This window comes from Lichtheimia ornata (genome assembly GCF_029851405.1).
Source record: "Lichtheimia ornata isolate CBS 291.66 chromosome Unknown scaffold00002, whole genome shotgun sequence".
NCBI classification, from domain to species: domain Eukaryota; kingdom Fungi; phylum Mucoromycota; class Mucoromycetes; order Mucorales; family Lichtheimiaceae; genus Lichtheimia; species Lichtheimia ornata.
Window position 1 is genome coordinate 1100374 of NW_026695322.1, and position 12631 is coordinate 1113004.

Genomic DNA, 12631 nt, shown 5'->3' on the forward strand with positions numbered 1-12631 from the left:
GGACGACAACTAAACTTTATGCAGCACCCAGGTATTCGAAAATCCTGTTACTGTCGATCCATTACAACCATCGTCGGCATGTCAATAGGAGCTAATCAAAACGCGTGAGATGACGCGACTCTGTAAATACCAACATAGAGCTCTTTGGATATGCATATGATCCATATCAGGAATCTAGCTAGATTCGTTGCCACTTTTTCTACAATATGTATCCAACGATTGATATTTTAGTCACCAGGACGAAAAAAAGAGAGGAGTATGATTTATTAACGCAAACAAATGCTGATGCTGATGATGCTATGCTTTTTACTCGAGATCCATATCCATGTCTTGCACGCTATCCTCGTGATGCATTTGTTCATCCTGGCGTCGGTGTCGAAACGTCGCGTTCAACAGCATGGCTTTGACATCGGAAATGCTCCGTTGTGAATTTCTGACAAATCCAGGCATTGGATATCGATGGTATTGCAATGCGTCTCGTTGAAATCCATAAAGTTGATGCCAATCTCGACTTTTACTTAACTCTTTTTCGAATTTGTGGAATCGCAACTTGTCCCGGCTGATATTAATCGGCGAAGCCTGTGTGCGCACCACATGAATTTCACCATTGGCTTCCATCTCTCGCACACAAATGCTCACACACACACGCACACACACACACACATAACACCTCCTCCCCCTCCTCTCCCTTTCTCTGGATGTAGTCTTACCTCAAGTGCTGCCATCCTTTTGCTTCGATCACTCTCCTTTTTCTTTGTAGCCCAATCTCTCCATTCCCTGGTTTAAGAAAACATTGAGCATGATGCCTCATAGGATCCCAATTCACTTACTGTCTCCTAAGCTCTTCTTCTTGACGTCGTCGCATCTCCTTTTCTCGTTTTTCATCCTCAAGCCGTTGTTGTTGTTCTTGTTGAAGACGTTTCTATGGTAATGTTATAAGATACAGGAATCAAAGCGTTATGGATAGGGTCATTACCTCTCGTTCACGTTGTTCCTTTTCTTGTGCAATTCCATCCAAAAGTACACCCACATCAAAGGCTTGAGGAGCAGGTTTCTTAGGTACTGGTTTGCTAGGGAGCTTGTTGGCCACTTTGTTTGGCACACCTTTGTTGGCCTGATAAAGAAAAAAAAAGTGGTCAATGAAAATTTAAAACAGCCATGAAGAGTGTATCCCATACCTCATGCGGTCGTGCAGTGGCGTTTGTGATCTTGGGTTTTCTTTGTGCGGAGAGTGCCAAAGGAGGAGCGTTGGACTTTGTGGGAGTGGAAAGTTTGGTGTCGGATAGGGCGAGTCGTTTTGTATTGGTAGTAGTGGATGCTGTTGCTGAAGATGATGATGCGGATTGTGATGCTGGTGGATGCTTTGAAATGGCGAGATGCAATTGATTATTATTATTAGATGCTGGTACGGATGATGCTGATGTAGGTGTTGTTGTAGACTATATTGCAAACAATCAAATCAGTCATAAGAAACACGAAAAAGGCCACACAATACATACTTGTGGTGGTGGTTGATTTTGTTTCAAGGATGCTGTCGGTATCCTGAGCCTTAACACTGCTATACATCATAAGGTGAATTGAATTATTCTCATATCCCATGAATGCGTGTATCTTACATGATTTCGGTTCTTTTGATGGATCCAATTCTTCTACGTCTTCACGTGCTCGTTTGGGTTGAGGTGGTATACTGTCGATTGGAGCTATTATGATGATGATTGTGAATATACGCTGCTATGACAATTAAAGCCATCCCATACTTACCAATGTCACGCTTCAATCCTTTTGATGATTTGCTGGCACTGCTCTTCTTCTTTTCTTTCTTTTCATGTAGCTTTTCCCAATAAGCTTCGAATGTTGCCTCGAGGTTCTTTCCCGATTGATGAACTGGGTGACCCGGTGGATTGTAGGTGTAGCAATTTTGAAACATCAAATGCATGTCGTTGACAAACTCTTGTTCGTTGGCGTATTCGTATTCGAGCAACTTCTTTTCCATTGTCGACAAGTCCATCGGCGTTTTAATGATGTCGTAGTAGTCCACTGCACCCCATGCGCCGGCATCCACAGGCTTCAAAAAGATCCATGCGTCTTCAAGATGCTTTGGCTTTTTGAGTTCCTTTAGCGTCTTTTCACATCGTTTGAATTCATCATCCGGCATGAGTTCACCAGCTGCTTGCTATCATAATCAAGGAAGCGTGTCAATTCATATATATATATGATCTTTTATATGCCAAGACAATGAGCTTACAATTGGGATAGGTCTTTTTTCCATGCCACGTCGATATGCTTCTTCGAGCTTTCGACCTTCCAATGTCACTGGATCATAGGGGCCATTATAAAGGTAGCAGTTGTTGAACATGAGCTGGATATCGTTGGCGAACGCGTCGATGGAGTCATACTGATCGCTGTGGAGCTTTGTCTGAATCGTTCCAAGATCCATTGGGTTCTTTACAATATCAGGATAGTCGGGGCAGTTGAGTGCGACTGGATCGACAGCAACAAGAAACGGCAAAGCGTGTGGATTCTTCTTTAAGGATTTGAGAAGATTGTTGCAAAACTGTTTGTCTCTCGGCGACATGATGGCATTTTCAGCTGGAGGTTGATCGGTGTTTGCAGGCTGTGTTGTGTGTTGCATGTCCATTGAGTGAGCAGTTGAAAGAAGTACAGAGTTGCCCAAGGCTAGCATGTCTCTCTGTACGGTGGTGGAGGTTTGGTGGAAGTAGCGCAAAGCCCAAGGATTGAACACCATCTTTGTCCCGCAATCATTTTGTCTGGCTTGGTCTCACACCAGTCAAGCTCCTCACCTCTCCCGCTTGCGTCATCACTTTCCCCACTCCGGAAACTTTATTGGCCACATTGATTGATTGATACAAAATCATTTCCCCTCTTCTTGTTCTTTGTAGTTAGGTTACTTATTGAATGAATTATACGCTATCAAATACATGTGATAAGATACCTTAAAAATACACACAACTGGATCTTTTGTAGCGACATCATCCATTAATCAACCAAGCTTGCTGTATATCAACTACTAGGGAAGGGAAAAAAGAAAGAAGAATGAAGCGAGCAAAGACAATGAAAGGATTTCTAAAATAGCTGCTGTGGTTGATTGATTACATGCACAAGGTCAAGATGTGGCTTGCGGTGCCCTGGATTTATCCTTCAAGTCTTTGGAATCGATGATTCATCATAGCTTGTCTCATGCCAGGTTGGTTCATTTTTGTGCTAGGTGGAGATCTACCCTACCAAAGTACGAGCAAAAGGTGATGCTTGGGGTGTCGTGGGCTGGAGTATTGATGATACCTTTATCATGGAGATGGTACCACCCATGATTTCAATCATAAAGTGGATCACATTTATAATCCTTGCTACGCTTAATCTATTGTATGGGCATTTTATCCTGAGACAAGTAACAAACAACTCGAAGAAATGAATGATTTTTTGCAACCAAGTCGTCACTCGCCTTCAAAGCAGTAAAAGAATTGACCAAGAAAAGAGCGAGGAATGGTGGTTCGCTCGCTTTGGACGACACTGGCAGCAGGAGAAGTTGCTATTAATGATCCCGATGATGAAAAGAAAAGCACCGCGACGAGCTTCCATTCACCTGCCACTTACCACACCAAGGCATGAATTGGCAATGAACAAAAAGCACCTTTCATATACCATCACGCTTATTAAATGAGGTGGTTTTGATCATGTGACGATTCAATACTAGAGTTCACCAATAACATTCAATAGGCGACACAAGCTGAGAGCATGGTTGCAAAAGGATGGAATGTTGTCAATAAGATGAAGAAGGTCAATGCAACAAGGTTCCAGGAGTGTGCGTACGTTTATATGCAATATCTGAAATCACGCTCTAGCTCATCACTTTGATTCCACCGTAACCATACCCCACATTCCTTGAGCTTACATTCATGCATAGGCTGTAGTAATCAATCCTTCGAACCTATCACAATATCTCAAATCACATGACTCTCCACGATCCCTTTCCTCAATGATGTTGGGTAAATTGAAATCATGAACATTTACGATTGACCACTGTGTGTGTGTGTGTACAAGAACAAACACAACATCCAAGAGATGTTTTATTGTTGCTATGGGAGATGATCTGGAGTTTAGACCTTGAAACCACGGCTGGCACGCTTGCCACGAGCCTTCTCGAACTTGCGGCCCTTGCTGCGGACGTAAGGCTTCTTGTTCTTGTGGGGACCCATGCCAAAGTGCTTGACAGCCTCACGAGAGTTCTATAATAAGCGTAGTCTCTATATTAATACCATGGCCCAAATCATGTAGGAAGGAAGGAAGGATGTATGTATGTATGTTACCTTGGCACCACGAAGCAAGACAGTGTTGGAACCAGTGGGGGCACGAAGAGCCAATTGATCCAAAGTCAAGATTTCACCACCAGCCTTAAGGATGCGAGCGCGAGCAGTCTTGGTGACGCGAAGAGCGGCAACAGAGAGCTTGGGCAAGTCAAGAAGACGAGAGTCATCGGTGACGTTACCAACAACGACCAAAGTCTTACCCTCTTGGTTGTTCTTGACAAGACGAGAGACGGTGACAGAAGGGCGGTGGATACGCGACATAAAAAGACGCTTCAAGACGACCTTGTTAAAGTCGGCATCAGTACGGCGGGCAAGGAAGCGGTACAACTACAATAAACAAATGATGGGTTATTATTCACTCTAGCCTGTAAATGAAGGCGATCCTATAGACCCTTACCTTGACCAACAACAACTGGTAGACGTTTTCCGACTTGGGAGCTGTGCGGTTGGACTTCTTGACGTGGTGGTTCTTAAGATCGATACCCTGTAATAGACATGATAGCCATCAGTTGAATATGCTTAATAAACCAATGCCAAAGTCATATCAAGAACGAGCATGTAGTCAATGAGAGAGAGAGAGAGGTGTAGAGGTAGGAGCCAAGAAAGAAAAGAGGGGTAGTCGGTCATTGTGCATTGAACGTTGAAGAGCGTAGGTGTGTGTATATATATAATCCATCTTCATTCATCCATCTTCATCCATCCAATGATTGATGCATCCATTCGTTGTATCGATTGTATTGTATCCATCCTCTTTCTCTCTCTCTTGTTCATCTGCTCTTGTTGATATGAGATGGGTGGTTGTCATGGACATTTACCATTTCGAGCCGTTATCGTGAAGGAAGGAGGATCGTATCGGTTGCACGGCCTACTGTAAATTGCGCTCGCTGGCTCAGTCTCAGCCAACCAAAACAAGTTATCGGACTATCCACCACAGCATCGCATCCTTGAGCGGATTATCAAGTCCCACCCACATACAGTGTTCATGCATACTATTATCATACTCATAGCTAAATGTTGTCTCATTATTCCACTATTCAACCCTTAGTGAAACGCTGTTCTTTAGCCACTAGATCACATGACACAATACTTTTACATCTTTTACATTCACATGCGCAAGTGCTTGGGAGAGTGAATCATCCTTAATGCCTTTGATGGTCATCGCTTTATTCATTATATGCATAAACATTTGATTGATGGTGGTTGATCCTTTACTGTGTAGTCATCAGTTTTTGGTCTAAGACAAGATGTTCGCTTCTTGACAATAAATGCCACTCATGCTGATGGATGGAGCTGTTGTCGTTTTCGTAGCAGCATCATTCTTGTTTGAAACTCAGGCGGAATCAGCCATGCAAGTGTACTCCTACTTTGTGGTCTTCTTTTCTTTTGACACACACACACACACAACTCTTTTCCCTCCCCTCCCCTCCCCTGACCAATGACAGACACCATTCAACCCAATCCGAACGAGACACGTCTTCGTAGACTTTATCCAGGAGCTCGCTTAGAGGTGAGTCATTCAAGTTGTTGTGTTGCAACGTAACGTGTCACTGATCGACTGGTTGGCTCCCTTTTTCTTACACGTGTATCGCATTCAAAGCAGACCGTATTCGCATGGCCCAATGAAACACTCGATGACTTGGACTCCTCATTTGCCGTACAAGAATACCTGCAACAACTGATACGACAAGATCGCAACAACGTGGAAAGGCTTATTGAGCTTCCTGAGTCAGTGGATAGGGAAGTATGGCAATATGAACATCTCAGGTAAAAAGCGACAAGATGATGATACGAGATACGCGTGATTTCTTATGTTTATATGCATATAGACAAGTATGCCTTGAACTATCATTACTCGTGGTGGCACTGGAAAATGAATGTACGAAGGAGAATTGCCCGGAGATGAAGGCGGATGGTTGGTTGTATCTATGTGCAGCTCATCCATCGACACAATCGGTAAGTGAGGAGGAGTTGAGGAGGGGGTGCAAATACACGCACATCTGATTAAGGAGTGTAAGGGGAAGATGTGTTGCGTACCTGACATTTGTGTATTCTAGTGCCCAGCTATCGATTATATCATTCACACACTTGATGGTGCTGCCATGTTACTCAACAATTCAAAGTACTTTCCTAGCAGGTAAACTGGAAAAAGGTTTGAGGTTTATACAGGAGATTCATTCTTTTTCATAGAATATCCATTCCTCAGCCATCCTTAAAGCACTTTCAATCGATTGCTCGGCGACTCTATCGAGTATTTGCTCACGCCTATTTTCATCATCGCGAGATATATCAAACATTCGAGGTAGGGAGTGATAGTAGGTGGATCATCGAGTAGGAGGAGTTTATTGATACATGTGTGTACATGGCCTATGTAGAATGAGACATCTCTTTATGCAAGGTTCTTGTTGCTCTCACAAACTTATGAGCTGATACCCCCAAGTCTTGTCACGATTCCAGAATCACCATCTGAAGATAATAGCCAAAGTCAAGAAAATAGCCCATGAAGTGTACCCATTCATTCACCCCTCCTAGCTTTTAATAATAATACACCTGCGTAATTCAAAGTACTGGTATCTTATGATGAAGTGAGTTGTACAATGCCATTTTGTGGATCAAAGGTAGCCAAAGGTCGACTATGGAGTTGTAAGGGGTTCCCAGACCAAATGACAAAATCGGAAACTTGTTGTTGTTGTTGTGGACCGAAAAAGATGTCTTGAATGTTGGTGGTAACAAAGCGCATAGCATCCGCATCCGTAATACGTTGTTTATCATTGCTGCCTGTTGCTGTAGCTGAAAGCCATCCCGCATCCCATGCCAAATTACGAGTCCATCCATCATAAAGTACGCCTACTGCCACTTTGACGTTATTGCGGAAAAGCACATGGGCTGCTGTACCCTCTGTCAATGGGGCACCTGTCAAGCAATGGAGCGAATCAAATTGTTTTGGTGTACACAGGGCTGGTCGAAGGATCACTGCAATATCAGCCTTGGCAAGAGGATAAGCCAACAAATGGGCTTCAGCACCACCCATAATCGCAATGCGTGCATTTTTGAGATGTTGTTCTTTGAGTCGAATGATGGATGCAATCTCGTCTTTGTTTTCAACCGTAATGATCGTTGCGATTTCACCACGTGCAGCACGTCCATAATCATTGTTTGCATCCATATTTTCAGTCAGCAGACGACGTATAAAAGCAATTTGACTCGAGATGGTGGGGAAACTAGCGGATTTGAATGCATGTCCAATTTGAAGATGAAGTGCCACTGTAGGTGCAATCACCGCATGCTCATCCAAAGCTATCAATGATACGTAGGTGAGAATCCACTCAACAGCTGTTGTATTGTACCAAAAGGTGTGGAACTTACATGATTTGGCACCCGTTTTGAAAGCTGTACTCAATCCAGCGACAATGTTATTGGACATGGGTGCTGTAATGGCTGTCAAAACACCTCCCTTGTGTGCTTCTTCAAGATGTCGTGTGCCAAGTTTCAATCCATCAATGGCTCGAATAATAGCATGTGGATCAGCGCTTGTTGAAGGTTGACCAATACCATCACCAGTGGATCGTTCAGATGGGATCTCAACCATGCCTAGTTTAGATCCAACGGCGATAAGACCCTGCATCATTGTTGTTTTTTTGTCAGTCTAAATATGGTAAAAATGGTGTTCAAATGTACGTACAGGAATCACATGGCCTCCTTTCAGGTCGATCGTAGGCATATTCGCATCCATGGTCATTCTGCAATCTTGATCAGCGCATGCAATGGTTCCATTGATAACTGTAAGCTGAGCTGGTCCTTCAATAACATCCTTGCCCAACATGATACGACCCACATTGGATAGAACAAAAGATGATTCACCATGCATAGAGTTGAAAGCATCGATAGCTATGTTGACATCCTCTGCTGCTGCTGCTGCGTCATTGTTGATAGTGGATTGCTGGTGTTGTTCATTCTCAATCACAGGATCGTCAAACAACGAAACACCATCAATGAACACTTGTAGTGGTGTAGCAGCAAGGGCGAGTGGTGATCGATCCCAAATAACAACATCAGCATCATATCCAGGCTTGAGAGATCCAACACGGTGATCCAGTCCTAATGCTTTGGCAGGTATTGAAGTCACTGATTGAAAAGCTACTTGTTCAGGGACACCATAGTGATGTGTTTTTGCAGCTTGGAACATCAAATGTTGAGCGTTGGTGACTGAGTGATCGGATTTGATGGCAACGGTAATATTGGCATCATGCAGAATCTTGGGACCATAGGGTGACCCATTGAATGCTTCCTTTTTGTATCCCCAATGATCGGCAAATGTTGCTATGGTGATGGTATCCTTGTTACGTACTCGGCGTATAATGTCGGGGATAAGATAGGCATCCAAAGCATGGTGGAAAGCGCTGATGTTAAAGTTGAATTCCAGAGAATGACGCACCATAGCTTCAATGTCGTGTGTCTCATAGCAATGAATGTTTAAACGAACATCCCCACGTAAAAGTGCCACCAAGATTTCCAATTCAAGCGTTTCTGGAAATCGAGATTCAAGTCGTTCGCCTTCACCCAAATTCTCTGCTGCACTGCACCAATCGTCTTGCTCGATAAGAAGATTCCTTGCTCGTTCCAATTCCTTTCGAAAGAGATAGGCCTCACCCATACCTGCAGAATGATCCACATTAGATTGAGAGAGATTTTGGACCAATGCGTACTTACGAGTCACTGGCATTTCTCCTAATAGCTTGCCATAGTCATTTTTTATATTCTCTCCACATGCCCATTTCATCCATCGTTCCTCTGCATCGGTCTCTGGGTCGATTCCTGCTTGCACCAACATGTCTTCATTGCTGCGTGTGGGTACTGCTCGTAGTTTGAAAGCATAGGCTTCACCACCCATAAGATTAGCTGATCCTGGTAACACCAAGGATGTAGTAATACCACCCGAAGCGACAATGCGAATGCCCTTATCATCAGGATAAAATGCGTCAAGAGCACGAACAAAGGGTGTCAATGGATTCGATTGTTCATTTCCATCACGTAATGCGGCGAGACTGGGCCATGCAAAAACGCCTAGATGACTGATAACGATACAATAAGATATCCATTTCTCATCCTTCATCATCCCCATTTCATATACCTATGCATATCCACAAGACCAGGAGTAACAATACGTCCCTTGACATCAATCACCTTTGTATTGTTGCCGTTGTCGTCATCGATACGAATGTCTTTTTCCACACGACGAATGACGCCATCCTGCATCAAGACATCGACATCATTCAAAACGTTGCCCTGACCATCCCACACGATAGCATTCTTCAACAAGGTTGTTTGGACATTGCTGGGAGCACGAGGATTCGTTGTACGTGAAGGATTGTATTGATTGATGGGTTTTTGACGTTGAATGCTTTGACACTTTGCGAGTCCTTCTTCCATAGCACGTGTTGATATTCCAGGCTTGATAGGAGGGTGGATACGTTGATAATCATGATCTTCAAGAGGGCTTGTTTCTGGAAGCAGCAATACGAGGGCAATACCCGTTATCAAGGACGCGAATATCAAAAGGCATAGAATCACACCCATACGACGCCGAGTCAATGAGTTCTTGACGCGTTGCCAACGACTTGGTGGTGACGGTGAACCAACAAGAGGTTCATTACCAGGGATGGCATCATAGGTCGCCGGCATGGCAATGGGGTCAATGAAGCGTAGTAGTAGTGGAGCAACAACGAGAGAGAAAAGAGAAAAACAAGGTGGGTGGCGGAATACAACTAGTTAACCTCCATGCAGTGTAACGACCTACTAGAATGTATCACATCCCCTTTCATCTCCCCCAAAAGTCACGTGTGTGTAGCTCAAACATTTGATTTATTACATTTTTGTACATTGACTGACAGCAGCAGTAATGATGATGATGATGATGATGTTACTTTAGACGGAGTCCAAGACAGGGGGCTCAACAAAGTCCTTGGAGACCTTGGTACCAACATCACCAGCAGCGGCAGCACCACCGTGAAGGGCAAGCAAGGCAGAGACATCGAACTTGGGTGCCTTGAGGATCTTGACCTTGCGAATGTAGGTGTTTTGCAAGGGGTAGATACCTTGGCAAGCCTTCTCAATGCGAACAGCCATAGCATCTTGAGCAGAGTTGGAAGCAGAGGCGGTAAGCTTGGCAACAAGTTCCTTCAAGTCGCAGCCGACAGTCTCCTCAGTCATGATGTCAAACATCTTTTTGCGGATTTGACGGATTTGGGAGCTTTGAGCATAGGTGGTCTTCTTAAGCTGGTTGCGACGACGAGCAGTGAAGGAAATGCAGAAAAGACGAACAAGGTAGCCATCGGTGGTCTTGACATCAACGAAGGCTTCAATCAAAGTCTATAACCGATGCATTAATAAACCCATATTTTTCCTTCCCTTCATCATGTGCTATTTTACCTGCCACTTCTTGACCATGGAACGAAGCTTATCCGAAGTCATATCCATACCATAAAAGTTGGTAAGGCAGTTCTTGCCCTGGATTTCATCAACCTTAAGTTGGATCTTGCGGAAAGCACGAGCCTCATCCTTGTTCAAGTCACCAAGGGAAACTTCAACGACACGGCCGTTAAGAGAATCATTGGCGTTACGAAGACCTTGGGTACGGTTGACCAAAGTCTTGCCGACTTGGCGCACCTCAAACATGGAGGGAGCCTTGATGTCGTACCAGTCCTTACGGGTGAAGGGGTCGACGCTATTATTGTTCCCATATATATAAATGATACTATTCAATGGATATCGTATACGGATTTTATCACTTACACCTTCTTCTTAAGACCCTTCTTTCCTTTGCTAAGGCGCCTGTGAAAAATTAAAGTGTGTGTGAGTGAGCGATGTGATGCAATGTCGATGATGATGGTGAAATCGATGGATATCGTACTTGTTTTTGCCAACAGCTATAAAATGACATTGGATGGAGGGATTAGTATGATGGATAAGGATGGATGGATGATTGATGTATGTTAATCCTTACCCATATTGGACGAATAAGAGGGGGATCCAAGGATTGCAGGTGGCCACCAGCACCTTGGCACTCTCGGGGAACAATTGGAAACTCAGATTTGCTCAAGCTTGAATGGGTGTTAGAGCTGAGAGCGCTGCCTGAAGGAAATGCACCAAGCCCGCACATCCACGCTCCTTCTCTTTTCAGCTCACTATGAAGGTACCCCATCATATATCATCAACGACACAACCCATCCACCCACAAAAAGGAGAGAGAGAGCAAACAACACTATCACATTTGAAATGAATGGATGAATCAACTAGATCGATGGATGAATTGATATCGAATGGATCCACCCCTATCAATTTCCACTTCCACACCCAATGTGCTCTTGCTCTCTCTCCTTTTATATGACATTGACTCGTATTGAAGCATTTTGTACTAAACACTTTTATTATAGCTTAACATTGCGAACCCAGCCACTGGCTGCCAGAAGCTCTTTGAAATCGATGACGAGCGCCGTGTGTAAGCATCTCTATTCTACTACCTTGGTTACCATAGCAACTCACTTTTTAATTCTCTTCCAGCCGTGTCTTTTATGACAAGCGCATGTCCCAAGAAGTTCCCGGTGACTCCATTGGTGATGAATTCAAGGGCTATGTGTTCCGCATTACCGGTGGTAACGATAAGCAAGGTTTCCCCATGAAGCAAGGTGTCCTTTTGCCCCATCGTGTTCGTTTGTTGTTGAGCAAGGGCCACTCCTGCTACCGTCCTCGCCGTACTGGTGAGCGCAAGAGAAAGTCTGTTCGTGGTTGTATCGTTTCCAGCGACTTGTCTGTTCTTTCTCTCGTTGTTGTCAAGCAGGGTGAGCAAGATATTCCCGGCCTTACTGACAAGACCGTTCCCAAGCGTCTTGGTCCCAAGCGTGCTTCCAAGATCCGCAAGTTCTTCAACTTGAGCAAGGAAGATGATGTTCGCAAGTATGTCATTCGCCGTGAAGTTCAACCCAAGAACCCCGAAAAGAAGCCCTACACCAAGGCTCCCAAGATCCAACGTCTTGTCACTCCCGTCACCCTTCAACGTGAACGCCGCAGAAAGGCTCTCAAGCGTAGACGCAATGTCGCCGCCAAGGAAGCCGCTGCCGAGTACAAGCAACTTCTTGCCAAGCGTACCAAGCAAGCCAAGGAAGCCAAGCTTGAACGTCGTCGCACCTCTTCCATGCAAAAGTCGGCCTCTGCATAAATATGCTTCTCATCCCATCATCTCCGTATGTATTTTTTGTGCCTGTACATCCACCTCTTTTGTGTGCGTGTGCATAAACGTGTCGTGTTTGTGT

The 12631-nt window shown here is 44.3% G+C and overlaps 6 protein-coding genes across 6 annotated transcripts; 2 read left to right on the plus strand and 4 right to left on the minus strand.

The window, feature by feature from the left end:
* Window positions 1-306: 306 nt before the first annotated feature.
* On the minus strand, window positions 307-2683 carry O0I10_000885 (uncharacterized protein; the record flags this gene model as incomplete). The annotated part of the gene is made up of 9 exons (XM_058480985.1): window positions 307-579; window positions 711-777; window positions 831-922; window positions 977-1114; window positions 1179-1439; window positions 1500-1558; window positions 1617-1700; window positions 1762-2173; window positions 2246-2683. 9 exons carry the CDS (start codon window positions 2681-2683, stop codon window positions 307-309), a joined length of 1824 nt encoding a protein of 607 aa, XP_058348549.1.
* A 1432-nt stretch (window positions 2684-4115) lies between these two features.
* O0I10_000886 (uncharacterized protein) lies at window positions 4116-5143 on the minus strand (the record flags this gene model as incomplete). The annotated part of the gene is made up of 4 exons (XM_058480986.1): window positions 4116-4244; window positions 4326-4652; window positions 4723-4809; window positions 5141-5143. The coding sequence occupies 4 exons, from the start codon at window positions 5141-5143 to the stop codon at window positions 4116-4118; spliced, it is 546 nt and encodes a 181-aa protein (XP_058348550.1).
* A 617-nt stretch (window positions 5144-5760) lies between these two features.
* Window positions 5761-6826, plus strand: O0I10_000887 (uncharacterized protein; the record flags this gene model as incomplete). Its single annotated transcript, XM_058480987.1, has 6 exons — window positions 5761-5832; window positions 5926-6089; window positions 6152-6278; window positions 6380-6459; window positions 6513-6624; window positions 6698-6826. 6 exons carry the CDS (start codon window positions 5761-5763, stop codon window positions 6824-6826), a joined length of 684 nt encoding a protein of 227 aa, XP_058348551.1.
* A 71-nt stretch (window positions 6827-6897) lies between these two features.
* On the minus strand, window positions 6898-10004 carry O0I10_000888 (uncharacterized protein; the record flags this gene model as incomplete). The annotated part of the gene is made up of 5 exons (XM_058480988.1): window positions 6898-7619; window positions 7689-7941; window positions 8005-8978; window positions 9033-9394; window positions 9454-10004. The coding sequence occupies 5 exons, from the start codon at window positions 10002-10004 to the stop codon at window positions 6898-6900; spliced, it is 2862 nt and encodes a 953-aa protein (XP_058348552.1).
* Window positions 10005-10247: 243 nt separating this feature from the next.
* Window positions 10248-11329, minus strand: O0I10_000889 (40S ribosomal protein S1; the record flags this gene model as incomplete). The annotated part of the gene is made up of 5 exons (XM_058480989.1): window positions 10248-10691; window positions 10752-11046; window positions 11115-11153; window positions 11233-11248; window positions 11326-11329. The coding sequence occupies 5 exons, from the start codon at window positions 11327-11329 to the stop codon at window positions 10248-10250; spliced, it is 798 nt and encodes a 265-aa protein (XP_058348553.1).
* A 179-nt stretch (window positions 11330-11508) lies between these two features.
* On the plus strand, window positions 11509-12537 carry O0I10_000890 (40S ribosomal protein S6-B; the record flags this gene model as incomplete). Its single annotated transcript, XM_058480990.1, has 3 exons — window positions 11509-11514; window positions 11756-11820; window positions 11883-12537. 3 exons carry the CDS (start codon window positions 11509-11511, stop codon window positions 12535-12537), a joined length of 726 nt encoding a protein of 241 aa, XP_058348554.1.
* Window positions 12538-12631: the final 94 nt, after the last annotated feature.